This window comes from Alexandromys fortis, unplaced genomic scaffold (genome assembly GCF_014885135.2).
Source record: "Alexandromys fortis isolate MF-2015 unplaced genomic scaffold, M_Fortis_MF-2015_v1.1 scaffold_92, whole genome shotgun sequence".
Classification (NCBI taxonomy): Eukaryota; Metazoa; Chordata; class Mammalia; order Rodentia; family Cricetidae; genus Alexandromys; species Alexandromys fortis.
In genome coordinates, this window is record NW_026067972.1 from 5,670,910 (window position 1) to 5,685,530 (window position 14,621).

Below are 14,621 nucleotides of genomic sequence, written 5' to 3' on the forward strand. Positions count from 1 at the left end.
ATGGCTCAGAGGTTAAGAGCATTGCCTGCTCTTCCAAAGGTCCTGAGTTCAATTCCCAGCAACCACATGGTGGCTCACAACCATCCGTAATGAGGTCTGGTGCCCTCTTCCGGCCTGCAGGCATACATGCAAAACAGAATATTGTATACATAATAAATAAATAAATAAATATTAAAAAAAGAATAAAACAAGTCTGTGTGGTAAGAAATGTTGCCAAAATGGCCAGCTAAATATCCATCAGGTTCCCCTTAGGAAGGGCTCACCTTCCATGAGATGGCTTAGTAATTCTTCATAGTCTGTGTTTTGATGTTTTCACATATGCTGCAGCTGATGGGTCAGCTATAGAAAGATCTTATTTTAGCCGGGCCGTGGTGGTGCTTGCCTTTATTCCTAGCACTAGGGAGGCAGACACAGGTGGATCTCTATGAGTTTGCCCAGCCTGGTCTACAGAGTGAGCTCCAGGACACACTCCAAATCTACACAGAGAAACCCTGTCTTGAAAAACAAAACAAAACAAAACAAAACAAAAATGACCTTATTTATATTATAATATAAACTGTAAATCCTTAGATCAGAGTAATAAAAGCAGGCAAACGGCCCTGCTTGGGAAGGCTTTGGACCAGAAGAGCCACAGAGCCTCTGAAGTGTAGTCTCATTTGCACATAGGAAAATGACCTGCACACTGAGAGACAAGTCCTTGGAAGGTTCTTGTGCAGTTCTGGAACTCAGAAATGCAAAAGGTGAGGTCATTTCATTTAATGTTAAATGACAATTACCTTACTAACTACCTACATATAGAAACACAAGATTTTTAACATTGGTTAAGCAAAAAACAACAACAACAACAACAAATAAACGCACAACACCTTAGAACTGTCTTAAGTACATATGGAGTCTAAAACATGCTTTTCTTTTTTTTTTTCTTTGCTGCGCTGGGATTGAACCTAGTTCCTCACACATGAGTACAGATCAAGTTTGTCTTTCGGGGTTTGAGTTCCTCACTCAGGATGGTTTGTTTGTGTGTTTGTTTGTCTGTTTGCTTGCTTTGTAGTTCTATCATTTGCCAGCAAATTTCATGATGTCATTGTTTTTAACAACTGAGTACCGTACTCTACTGTGTAAATGTGCCACACTTTCTTTACCAATTCTCTGGTTGAGAGACATCTAGGTTGTTTCCAGTTTCTGGTTATTGTGAATCGAGTTGCTCTGAACATAGTTGAGAAAGAATTCTTGTGGTAGTTTTATGATGTCTCATTTATTATTGATTATTGATCTTAGTGGCTCCACTGCCAGTTTTCTGTTCATGCAGTGCTCTCCTGTGCCAATGCGTTCAAGGCTACTCCCCACTTTCTTTTCTATTTGGTTCAGCGTTTCTGGCTTTATGTTGAGGTCTTTGACTCACCTGGACTTGAGTTTTGTGTAGACTGATAGATATGGATCTATTTACATTCCTCTACATGCAGACATCCAATTAGAGCAGCACCGTTTGCTGAAGATGCTTTATTTTTTCCATTGTATATTTCTTATTTCTTTATCAAATCCAGGTGTCCATAGGTGTGTGGATTTGTCTAGGTCTTCTATTCAATTCCATTGATCAATATGTCTGTTTTTCTGCTAATATCATGCCATTTTTATTACTATAGCTCTGAAGTACAGTTTGAAATCAGGGATGGTGATAGATCATCAAGTAGCCTCCATCCCAGAGATGCAGGGATAGTTCAACATACGACATATGTAGTCCACCATATGAACAAACTGAGAGAAAAAAAACCCACATGATCATCTCCGACTCTTCCTATATATTATAACCTCAGTTTAGGGGTTCAAAAATGGACATGGGGAGAGCGCATCCTTGGATCTCTTTGTTTCTCTTTGCAATATGATCATAATGAATAATAATAATGATTATTATTATCATTATATTAATTCTGCTGTTCTCATTTACTTATGGAGGATAGGTGGCAGAACCTGGCTTTTTGGGGCACCCAAATTCGGTAATAGAAAGCTCAGCTAATACATGTGTCTTGTTACTCCGCACTCCACTAGAGCCTCCTGGCAGGCGTGGCCAGGCTTAATCCTAGGGACCACTATGGTCTATGAGATGACTCTCAGCTTGAGTGCAAGACTGAAACAACCATCTCGTGGAAAACTCGGGCTTCACAGTGGGCTTCGGCAGAGGAGAGAACACCCCCAGGCGCAGCCGACCGAATGGCCGCCACTACCCGAGCTGACACGACAGCGGAAGGCGCTCCGTGCAACCAACCGCCCGGGGCTAACAGAAAAGCTCTGGGGAGGGCAGGGGGCGGGGCGGGGCGGGGCCGAGGCCGGGCGGAGCGATCGACTGTTCGGCGCTCCGCGGAGTTGGGGGGGGGGCGCCTGCAGGAGCAGCGGTCGGGCGGAGCGCCGAGTCATCGAGCGGCGCAGGAGTAGCGGAAGCCTCGGGGTGCGCTGGCCCCGGGCCCGCGGCGTAGGCCGGCTGGAAGCTCGCTGACTGAGTGCTGAGGTGGCGCTGGAGGAACTAACCCGGCGAGGGCCACACGTCAGTCGGTGACTCACGAGCATCGCGCCGCGCTCCGACAGCTCCCCTGCAGCTGTGGGCCTTGCGCTGGGTGCCCCGGGACTGCGCGGCAGGTCGCCTCTCCCGCCGGGCGCGGGGCTCCGACGCGTGACCCCGGAGCTGTCAAGCTCAGCGCGCGGGTGAATGGGAACCGAGGCGTGAGGAGGTAGGCCTGGCCAGGTTTCTGGGCCAGGGCAGCCCTGGGGCCCGGGGCGGAGGCGTGAGAGAGCTGCTGGCCACCCCTGCCCCGGGTGCACGGGGTGTGATCTGGGAGACTGTCTCGGAGGTCCGCCCAGCACGGACCATCTGGACTCTTGGCCTCCTTGGAAATGTGATCGGCGTTTATATCCATCCAAGAACAGCCTTGTAAAATCGCTAGAGCACAGTTGGGCTTTGCTCCGCAGATAGGAGGGGTGTGGCGGGGGTACAGTTTAACTGGAAAGAAAATGGTTTAGCCCAACTGTAGGGGCTCTGGAAGGAATGACAGACTGGATTATAGCGGGGCAGCGGGGTGCTGAGAACTCCGCACCCCGTTTTATTGCGGTGAGTTCCATCCGCTCTGCGTGAAAGGAGCGCTCTCCAGAAAGGTTTGCGCTCGTGGGTGTTTGTGGAATGTACACACAAGGCAGAGGGTGTGTAGGGCAGTGACCTCGGTGCAGGAAGATGGTTCTGTCAGTCATTAACTATGTTTAACTGTAATTTAGAGCAAGACGATTTTTTTTCTATACCTCAGTGACCCTGTCCGTGTAGCGGAGTGCATGCGATAGGACTAAAAGATGCTTTCTTATGACGTTCTGTTAGCACAGTGCGAGGTGAAAGCGCTTAGCGGTGTTTACCGTGTGACTGGTGGCTACTTGCACAAGCGTACAGAAAACACTTTCTCGTGGTTGGGACATTGACATTAACCTCCTTTTGCAACGTTTATAAAGGCACGATCGAGTTGAGCGCTGTATGTGAGCATTGCCATTTCTTGGAGCCAGGGAGATGGCTGCTGGTGGTTGCTGAAGGGTGTGATGCTGAAAACTTGACCTGAGTTTAGGCCCTCAGAACCCAGTAAAACCAGCTGTAGAATTCGAGCGGCTGTCCGGCAATCCGAAACGTTGAGTTCCCCGGAAGGAGCGGGGATACTACAGACAGCCTGTCTCTAACAAGGTGAAAGTGTAAGCGGGTAGTTGGTGAGATTGTTCTGAGAGGAAAGCAAAGCATTGGTGGAGAAGGAGAAAGTGGAGTAAAAAGCTCTGTTGAAGCCAGTTGACTGCTGCTGTTGGGATGGGCTGGCCCAGATTTGGGGGTCCTTGCAGGTAGTCTCTGGGTTGGGCATTTTATAAAACCCTCGTGTTCTCCCATTTCCTTTATTGTCTGGTCCACTGATCAAGTGTTCACTCAGGCAGCCTTTCCTTCCTGCTGATTTGCTGTGTTCCTGACGTGTCCCCCACCCTAGCCCAGAAGGCATAAAGAAGCACACCCCTGCGCTCCTTGTCTGTGTGTTCTAACTCTGCTTCAGCTTGGAGAGGATTGATACAGGAGCTTGTCTTTTTTTTTTTTTTTTTTTTTTGAGACAGGGTTTCTCTGTAGCTTTGAAGCCTGACCTGGAACTAGCTCTTGTAGACCAGGATGGCCTCGAACTCACAGAGATTCGCCTGCCTCTGCCTCCCGAATACGTGAGCCATTACTGCCCTGTTAGAGTTTGTCCTTTGACCTCCACTTTCACCCATGCAGCCAGCCATCTCACTGGCTCGAGTTCTCAAAACTGTTTGCATTTTGCAATGTTTGGGGCCTCAGACTTTGGGATGGGTATACACAGTATGCACTGACAAATATAGATACAGTTGATTAATTTTAATTTTTGTCTAGTATTCCGCCATGTAAAGAAGCAAATTCGATCTTGTTTTACATTGTACTTTATGAAGCATAAATTACCTTTAAGTAGTTTGAGTCAATTTTGTCTCATTCTCATCCCATATTAGTGGTGACAATGCTGGTCACTATCTTCAGTAAAAAATGTGTCTTTAGTGGTGCGAGTCTTTAAACCTGGCACTCAGGAAGCAGAGGCAGGAGGAGGTCAGTGAGTTCCAGGCCAGCCTGGTCTGCAGAGAAAATCCCAGATAGAGAATCCCCCGTCTCAAAAACACAAAGAACAGATTTTTTTTTTAAAAAAAGTACCTTTGGGAATACTTCATCCAGAATAAATACCAGACAGTTTGTTAGTTTCTGATTTCCATTGCGCCTGCTTGTGGAAGCGGAATGGCTGGGGTCTGTTGTGTTCCGGGCCATCCTCCACAGTGTTCTTTCCTAAAGTCAGAAACGAGACCTTTCTCAGCTCCTTACCCATCTCAGTTTCTGTGCAGTGCCCTGCACAGATTAAAGACTCTGTAAGCTCTTGTTCAGTCTGTTTATTTCCAAGGCTCTTACAACTCTTCATTTATTTGAAAAGCTGATAACTTGTACAGTTGGTTTAATATTTCCATTGTCTTTAAATTTTTCCTTGTTCCCATTTAATTCAGAAACATAATTATAAATATTTTAAAAGTAAAGAAGGTAGCAATAGCTTGTAAAATGTTTCCAATTGCATACTATATAGTATATGTATTTATAAATAAATACGTGTATATATAGGAAGATGGTACATGCCTGTAATTTCAACATGTTGGATGCTTACACAGGCCAGGGCAGACCAGCCAGGGCTACATAGGGCTGTCACAAACAAACAAACAAAAAACCCAAGCAAACAAAAAAACACTAATAAGCCCAAATAACAAATGTTGGGGACAAGGAGAGGAGACAGAAATGAAGGCAAACCAGTCCTGTGAGCTGCTGAGAAGAGCCTCACGACTGAGAGAACGGCCTGGCAGACCTCATTTGAAGCCATGTGAATACACCACCTAATCATGAATTGTGTATTTATTTATTTATCTGTTTGTTTATTGGGGTAGGGTCTTACCATGGAGCTCTGGCTGATTGGAACTTGCATGTAGTCCAGGCTGATTTGAACTCACAGAGATCTGCCTGTCTCTGCCTCCCAAGTGCTGGATTAAAGGTGTGCGCCACCATGTCCAGTATGCAATAATTAATTTTTAAAATTCAAGAAATACTCCTCCTTAAAAGGTTTTATTTTCCTAAGAAGTTTTGACTTGAGAAAAAAAAAAAAGAGCACGTATTTTCATAGTTTATACAGCTGGCTAACGGTTGGTTAGGACGATAGCTTGGTAACCTGGCAAACAAAGCACTGCCAGCTGGAACGTTCGCTGTCCACGTATAATACATTGACCAACGCCAGTCGTTTGCTCTGCCTCACCCAGCAAATCAAATACCACAGCTGAGTCAGTCCACGTCTGTTCAGTGGAGGGAGGATTGTGTACAGGATACTTAGGAAGGCCGTTCTCTAATGATTAGGTAGTGCTCTAGACTCTTGGCAGTGTGCTCATTTGACAGTTACAAGGGCTTTTCGTTGGGCAGAATTAGCCTTTCCTGGGTATTATGCTTTGGAGTGGGCCTCACTCATCATGGGACAGTTTGCATGATCAGGAAACTCCACTCTGAAGTATGCCCACATCAGAAGACCCTCCATGTGCTGACTGATGAGCCTTGGGGGCTGCACCGACAGTTTGCACAATCAAGACAACTCCACTCTGAAGTGTGCCCACATCAGAAGACCCTCGATGGGCTGACTGCTTAGCCTCAGGGGGCTGCGCTGCTCCCGTTATAGCCTGGATTCCTAGTTCAAGTTCAAATATTGCTGTATTTCCTCAACCCTAAGCACCGAGGTCAGAGTCCATGAGGTGAAACTTAACGTTGCTACTGGGAAATTTAAAGTTTTCCATAAAACAAATCCCTCCCCCTGTTCTTTGTAGCCCCCCCCCACTCTTCTTCCCTCCCTCATCTCATATCTCACCATGTACGTGGACTGGCTTCCAGCTCAGGATCTTTGAATCCTCCTGCCTCAGCCTGACAAGCACTGGGGTTACATGATAGATGGCCTGCAGAAACAAGTTCCCTAAGTCAACCATCTCTTGATGGTTTTGACTTTGTAAGTGAAGGGTGTGGGGTGAGGGCAGATGGAAAGGTAGGTAGGCCGTGGAGTTAAACAAAAGTGTTTTCATGGGTGTGGCAGGGCCACAGTGCTGAGGAGGAGGTAGCTCTGCAAGGGATGGGGTTAATGAAGCCTCCCCAGAAGAGGTGATACTTCGCTGGGGTTTGAAGCCTGAGTAGGAGTCTGGGCCAGAGGGGAAGGAAGCTGTAGGTCCAGGCATTAGACCTAAGGCTGGCATAGATCCACTAGTGAGCAACGGGCATTTTGATTCGTTGATGCTTTGACACTAGTAATCGGAGAGATGTGGTTTATAAAACAGGCTGAGGTCTAGATTAGCATTTTGGATTTTATCCCATAGTGAGGTATGCTGATTGGTATGACAGTCAGATCCCTTTGAAAGTCTGTGGGAGAAGGACAGGACAAAAAATAGACTCACCACTTTGACTACTAGCTCAGACCCAAGACAAATGGACTTTTATCTAAGGGAGGTGCTGGTGGGGACCAAGAGGAAGAAACAGTGAGCTCAGGGGTGCACAGACCCGCCCAGGAGGTACTGGTGAGGAATGGAAGCGGCAGGATAGCAGGGAATTTGGATGAGTCGTAGCATGTAACTGGGTTAGGGAACAAACCAGGAGAAACAGCTTTGCGGGAGAAATGAGTTCAGTTTGGGACACCGACTTTCAGATGCCCTGGGGAAGCGTAGCAGAGCCGTCTGTGGGCGTTTGGAGTCGGCTTTGCGGTCTGGCACGTGGGTGCAGATGAGGTCTTGAGGGAGTTTCTAAGAAGCATCTCTTCCAAGGGGGTGTGTCATGTGAGGGCAAGGACATGCTCTTTGAAGATGTGATCTTGAATCTTGGGGCAGTAATTTTCCCTCTAGACCTGTCTCTCCCTTTTGTGAAATTAACCGGTAGGTGATTCTCTGCCCATATTTTCTAACAGTCTGTTTTGTTGGGCTCGCTTGTGAGTATACCAAGTATTTTTTCCTTTAGTAAGTACTTTAAACTAATAATTAAAGAGAAGTTATTTGTTTATCTTTGGAATGGAAACAGTGTTCCAGTGTGGCAGTGAGAGAAAGGATGGAGGCTGCCAGCCTGCTGGGGGTTCCTCGCTTGACACCCCAGTGAGGGTGTCGCAGGTGGAGCAGGGTGGAGCAAAGATTGGACGCCTCTGTACTGGATCACAGTGCTTTCAACTGGAAAGTTCTGCTCTCCTACTTCGTAGTTATTCCAGCAGTGAACAATAACTTTTATTTTTGTATCATTAGGAACTCTATTTTAAGAAACTCTCAACTAAAAAAAAACAAGTCATGGAGAAGAACGGGAATAACCGGAAGCTTCGGGTTTGCGTTGCTACCTGCAACCGCGCGGATTACTCCAAACTCGCCCCGATCATGTTCGGCATTAAGACGGAGCCTGCGTTCTTTGAGCTGGATGTGGTGGTGCTGGGCTCGCACCTCATAGACGACTACGGGTGAGACGAGTGTGTCCTGTGCTTCGTCCAGCAGTGCGCCGGGGAGAGCCTGGGTTTGTGGGCTGCGGGCCTCGGCCTCTGTACCACAGGGGACTGGGAAGACGCTCAGAGTCTGTTACTTCAGTTATAATCCAGGGTAAAAACCAAATGGCGATGAAGCCTGCCCCAGTGCTGCTGTTCAGCAGACACTTGATGATCGACAGCTGGAAATGTCACTATTTGTTACTACACTCAGAAGAAACACATATGTGTGTATAGTTGTATATAAAATTAGACTATAATAACATGGCTTCATGGCATAATTTTTTGGTGTTGGGGTTTGAGCCCAAAGCCTCAAGCAAGCCAGACCTGTGCTTTACGACAGAGCACGCTTATTTCACCCCAGGGTGTCTCGTGAGTTCTAATGGCAGTTCTTCAGAACAGTTTATTAAACTGAGTGTATTGGTGTGTGCCTGTAATCCTACTACCTGGGAAGCTGAGGCGGGAGGATTGCTTTGAGTTTGAGTCCTGCCCAGATTGCAAAGTGAGGGCTGCATAGTAAGACCCTGTCTCCAAATGGACAAAACAACAAAAACCAATCCTGGTTTACAAGTCAATCACATATAAAGTAGTATACATGAGACAAGATTTACAGAAGTCTAACTTATCTTAAGGTAAATGAAAATGTTACATTACCAGGGTCATTAATTTCTGTGTGTAACCTTAAGGTCTGTACTGTTGGGTAGTGGGGATGATTTGAAAACTGAAGGGTAGGCTGAGTGAGACCAGGAAGGAGCCTTGGCTTTGCTCTCCTTGTGCACTTAGTGCCCCCTTGTGGTATGAAAATGTTCATGCAGCCTCCTAAGACTCGGACCATCACCGTGTATGAAAGAAGCCAGTGTTCAAACCGTCATGTTCAGACTACTTTAAAGGCAGGGCGGTAATGCAGCGCCAGAACAGTAAGCAGAATACCACCATCTCCTACACTGTGTGGCGGGGGCTCTAGGAAGACAGTTAAGGAGCAGTGAGGAGGCTCATGGGTAGCTCCTATAGTTTTTTTTTTTTTAATTGAAATGAATCTGGCTATCTAAGGCAGGCTATTTGAGTGATCAGATGTTGTAGTTTGAGCCAGAGGTAGAAGTCTCAGTAAATTCTCTTCTGTGACAAAGCTTGTGCAGGACGCCGGTGGCAAGGAAGCTGGCCCGGACGTGGTAGTTGCTGCAGCACCTGAGGTGGAAAGGTGTATCTGGTGGTGAGACTATTGAATAGGAAAATCAGCTAGTATTTAGGAGGATTTTCAGGGCAGGCTTTATCTTGATCTGGAAAACGCTGCTGACTGTGTACCAGTGTGAATCGGGTATAGGTACATTTATGGTCTTTGCTCTTTATTTGTAGTTTAGTTACTTGTTTTAGCAAGCGAGACTATGAGCAGGTGTCCCTTTGGGGTTAGTATTGTGCTTTCTTGTGTAAGAACATAGTGTCACTCCTGTGCTCCTGCTTTAGAAACACATATCGCATGATTGAGCAAGACGACTTTGACATTAACACCCGGCTACACACGATCGTTAGAGGGGAGGATGAAGCAGCCATGGTAGAGTCAGTAGGCCTAGCTCTAGTGAAGCTTCCAGATGTCCTTAATCGCCTGAAGCCTGACATCATGATTGTTCACGGAGACCGATTTGACGCCCTTGCCCTGGCGACATCTGCCGCCCTGATGAACATCCGAATCCTGCACATTGAAGGAGGGGAGGTCAGTGGGACCATCGATGACTCCATCAGACACGCCATAACGAAGCTGGCTCACTACCACGTGTGCTGCACCCGCAGTGCCGAGCAGCACCTGATATCCATGTGTGAGGACCACGACCGCATTCTGTTGGCAGGCTGCCCTTCCTATGACAAACTGCTCTCGGCCAAGAACAAGGACTATATGAGCATCATTCGGATGTGGCTAGGTACGTATGCCAGACTCAGAAAGTGCTGGGCATATTTCAGTCTTTTTGGAAACACATGGACACAATATTCCATTGGAGACCAGAGAACTAAGATTTTACTTCACAGTTCTTAGTTTGTGGTATATGCTTACCCCAAGGTTCTCTATAAAATGGAAAAGCTGGATTGATGTTAAAAATCTATGCTGTGTTTGTACGTATGGAATGCTTTTGCTCCACTGAATATTTTAGTGAGTAGTATTCACAAGGATAGTTCATTCTTTAACAGTTTTAATTTATGTGTTGATAAGCTTTTAAAAATGAATTTTATTATTGTGTGTGCACATGCATATGTGTGTCTGTTCAAAATGTGATGTGCATACGAATCTGTAGTCAGTCCTCCGCTTCCGCCATGTGCTCTATCTAGGGTGTGCTCAGGTCCACGTGCTGGAGCGTAGATAGCTCAGGATAACCTTGAACTCTTGATCCTCCTGCCTCTGCCTCCTAAGTGCTAGGATTATAAGCATATGCTATTATACCTGTCCATGAGTACAATTCTTACTTTATCAAAAAATGGGGAAAAGGAGAAGGAGATGGCTCACTGGGTCAAATGTTTGGCATAAGAATCCACGTCAAAGAGCCAGCTGTGGTGTGTGCCCTGGCCCTGGCATGGCGGGGCATGGAGGCAGCTAGTCCAGCTGGACTGGTAAGCTCTGACTTTAGTTAGAGAGACCGTCTCAAGAGGTGTAAGGTGGAGAGCACCTGAGGAAGACAGTCAGCCTTGCCCTCCTGTATCCATATGTGCACATGCATGCACATGTGCACACAGTGTTGGGAGAGCATGCTATAAAACTGTGCATAATGTGATCCATCTCTGTAAAGGCTGTAATAGTGGAAAGGCTAGAAAGTAGGTAAAACTAATTTATTATATTATTTTCCAGTGTGAGCTTAGAGTACTTTTACTTTTTCGACTTTTTTTTCCCCTTGGTTTTTCAAGACAGGATTTCTCTGTGTAGCCCTGACTGTCCTGGAACTTGCTTTCTATATCAGGCTTGTCTCTGTCTCAGTGATCAGCCTGCCTCTGCCTCCTGAATGCAGAGATTAAAGGCATGTGCCACCACCACTTGGCTGCATTTTATTTTTTAGTATGGAAAATGTTGCTTTCACTTTTGTGTGTGCACATGGGTTTGTGGAGGCCAGATGTTGATGTCCAGCGTTTCCCCCACTGCTTATGATTTGAAACATGGCCGCTCACTGAAAATGCAGCTGACGGGTTTGGCCAAACCGGCTGGGCAACAAGCCCCAGAGATTCTCTTGTCCTTATACCTCAGGGCTGGGAATATGGGCAAAGAATGTCATACCTGGGGTTTTGGTTTTGGTGGCTTTAAAAGAATGCGAGCGTGCCGGTCCAGCGGGATGGCTCAGCAGGGAAAGGCTCTAGCTCCTGACAGTGCAGCCCTTGCAGCCCATATAAGGTGGAAGAGGCCGGGCTCCACAGAGTTGCCCTCTGACATCCACATGTGTGTGGTGGCATGCACATTCCCTCACATGAGGCCCACACAAGAACACTAATTTTTTAAAAATCAAGGGCACAATGCAGTAAGATTGTAAACACAAGCTTAAAGCCCTGTTTGACAGTTTATACTTCATGATGGAAAGAGCAAAACCTGGATTCTTACTTTTTATATTTATTTCTTTATTTTTAGACAGAGCCTTGCTATATAACTCTGTTTATTCTGGTATTCATTGTGTAGGCCTGACCAGTCTCAAAACTGACTTTCCTGCCTCATTCTCCCATGTGCACACAACTGCACACAATACCCAGCTTCTTGTTTTACTTTTAAACTGGTAAAAAAAAAAAAAAAAGCAGACAGCAAGGCCACTGTATCTAGCAGTAATACATTTGTACAGGTAGCACTGTCTGCTTCTCCGCTAGAGCTTCTTACGTTTTCCCTCTGCTCACAGGAAAGTAAAATCGTGCAGATCACTTACAACACACAGCTTTATCACCTGATCCCATAAGAATATAAGCAAGGTCGAAAAGATACATTAAACTCGTGATAATGAGAGGCATCCCAACAGTAAATATCAGTCTTCGCTGCCAGGAATAGATAGTTCCGGCTCAATGACCTGAGCTTTGTTTCTCAATATTAAAACAAAACACAACACAACAAACAAAAAATACCTGGCCAGGTGTGGTGGTGCGTGCCTGTACTCTTAGCACTTGGGAGGAGACCAAGAGTTCAAGGTAATCTTTAACTATTGAATTCAAGGCCAACCTGGAATACGTGAGACCTTGTCTCAAAAAAAAAAACAAAACAAAAACAAAAACAAAGCTGGTGAGCTGCTCAGCTGGTGAGAACGCCTGAGTTCAATCCCTGTAAGATGGAAGGAGACTACCGCGAGTTGTCCTCTGCCAGTCATAGCATGCGTCTCACCCTCACTAATAATGATGCTCAATAAAACAAAGTTTGAAAAGTTACACTCGGAGTAGAAGGTAAATGAGAAGTGGAAGTCACTCATGGAGCAAAGTGCTAGAATTCTTCCCCTGAGACCTCTATTTATTCTTAGCAATAGTTTGTAGAGAATGGTCCTCCTCACGGGACCGGAGAAGCGCTATGATATCCCAACCCTCAGGGCTAACAATGCAGCTGGCTACTTGATTGGTGAACCTTACGTTTAATTCCCAGACCCCTGGAGTGTGTGTGTGTGTGGGGGGGGGGATCCTCTCACCTACAAAGAAAATACTGTGAAGATGAAGGATGTGGGGGCTGGGGGAGGGGTGAAGAGACTCTGAGAGGAGATTATGTCCTTCGTAGCTTACTGCCTACATAGACATTTGTGCTTTGCCTGCTGCTTGTAAGGATGATTCCGAGAGCCTCAGCTGCCACGTCAAAGGATAACAGCATTCCTCTCTCGGGAGTGAGTCGGGAGTAAACTCATTCACATCCTAGCACCATGTGCCGCAGCTGTGGTTTAGAGCGGAGCTGTACGTTGAATTGCATCATCAGACGTAGTACGGCACTTAGATTGTCTGCACTTAGATTAGCTCATCCTTTAGACCATAACAGGAAAGGCTCTCCTTTTTCACGTTTGAAAATGTGTTCCAGGCCAGCCAAGACTACATAGTGAGACCCTGCCAAAAAAACAAAAAACAAAAACCCCAACAATAACAACAACAGCAACAAGAAGAAGAGTCTTAACTAATGAAGCACTGTGGTTCGCCTCTCTTTAAACAGGTGATGATGTAAAATGTAAAGATTACATTGTTGCCCTGCAGCACCCCGTGACCACTGACATTAAGCATTCCATAAAGATGTTTGAATTAACACTGGATGCACTTATCTCGTTTAACAAGAGGACCCTAGTTCTGTTTCCAAATATTGATGCAGGTAATGGAACTTAAAAATGAAATTATGCCATCTACCTTTTCAAACTTTAGTTTCTGTTACTTTCCTCTTTTCTTGATGGTCGCCTTTGCTTGCCTGTCTTATCCTAGGGCCCTTCGGAAAAGCATCCCAGGCGAAGGTTAGTCAGAATGCTGTGTGTGATACTGTATCCACCTCTAGTAGAAACAACAGGAAATAAATGTTTAAGAGGCTCACTGCTCTGCAGTTTGCCCTCCTGCTTTTTCCCTCCAGTTTCTACTCTGAGAAGGAACTCTAAGGGCTGTGAGAGGTCAAGGTCAAGGAGGGTGTCTAGGCTGGGATAGCTGTGGACTTCAGTGCTAAGTGAGACCTCAGGCAGGTGATGGGGCTCTGAGGTACATGAGACAGATCAGGGCTGACACTAAGGGGTCTTTAAATCCTGCTTATTGTAGCTGACATTAGTCACTGTGAGCTCTTAGGATTCTTTTGGTTACAGGATTCATTTTCTCTGAAATGCTAAGCTATTACCTGCCACCTTACTTAAGAAGAACCTTTTCTGTTAGAAGAAACAGGACTCTGAACCCAGATTTTGATCAGGTAATACAGCAGTATCTCAAAATCCTTTAGAGTTCTTTTGGCTCCTTTAAGTTCTGAATAAGTAATTATAATCTATCTGCCTATCTCTGAATGATGTGTTCTGGTTGTCGTAACTTTCCGGGATGTGTACACTGCAGAATTAGTTCTCCTCTGTAATATGCAGTGTGGTGCGCATCTGTAGTCACAGCTACTCAGAGCAGAGGGGCGGATCCCTTGGGACACTGGCTCAAAGACAAAAGATTCTGACTTAAAGGGAGATTGTCTGAGTCCTGCCCCTGCACATCCTCTGCTGTCCAAGGAGCAATGTCAGTATGCGGCTTAGTGCCCCAGCACGCTTGCCGTTCCCGGGAGGGAGGTAGGCTCTTGGGAAGACTAGATTGCAGCAGTAGCTTAGGCTTCAGACCAAAGTGGAGCCTTGGAAGAGGAGGACCTTCTGGAGCACCATATTCTCCTGTAATTGTAGACGAGGATTGGCATTCAGGGAGGGACGTGGCCAGTCATCTCCCAGGGCGTTGGAGTCCTGAGCCCATCTGCCTGTCTTCCACACAGAGAAACTTTAAAAAGAAGACATGCACACAGTTTCTGGTGCCTGGATGAGTTCTGTCCATTGAGAGCTTTATATGTTCACTGTCTGCCGTAGGTCAGACGAACCCCTCATCCTCATATGGCTAGAGGAGAATTGGCTGGAA

General features: G+C 46.1%; 1 protein-coding gene across 4 annotated transcripts in view; it reads left to right on the forward strand.

Annotated features, from left to right (window-relative positions):
- Gne (glucosamine (UDP-N-acetyl)-2-epimerase/N-acetylmannosamine kinase) overlaps window positions 1-14,621 on the forward strand; it is a 46,080-nt gene that overhangs the window by 11,999 nt on the left and 19,460 nt on the right. The window contains exons 1-4 of one of the 4 annotated variants that reach the window (XM_050156149.1): window positions 2,387-2,723; window positions 7,852-8,057; window positions 9,540-9,991; window positions 13,207-13,359. In XM_050156149.1, the coding sequence (XP_050012106.1) occupies window positions 7,894-8,057; window positions 9,540-9,991; window positions 13,207-13,359 (769 nt within the window). In that variant the 5' untranslated portion in view covers window positions 2,387-2,723; window positions 7,852-7,893. Of the gene's footprint in view, window positions 1-2,386; window positions 2,724-2,964; window positions 3,101-7,851; window positions 8,058-9,539; window positions 9,992-13,206; window positions 13,360-14,621 lie in introns of those variants that run through there. The other 3 variants (XM_050156147.1, XM_050156148.1, XM_050156150.1) reach the window with 3 other exon arrangements.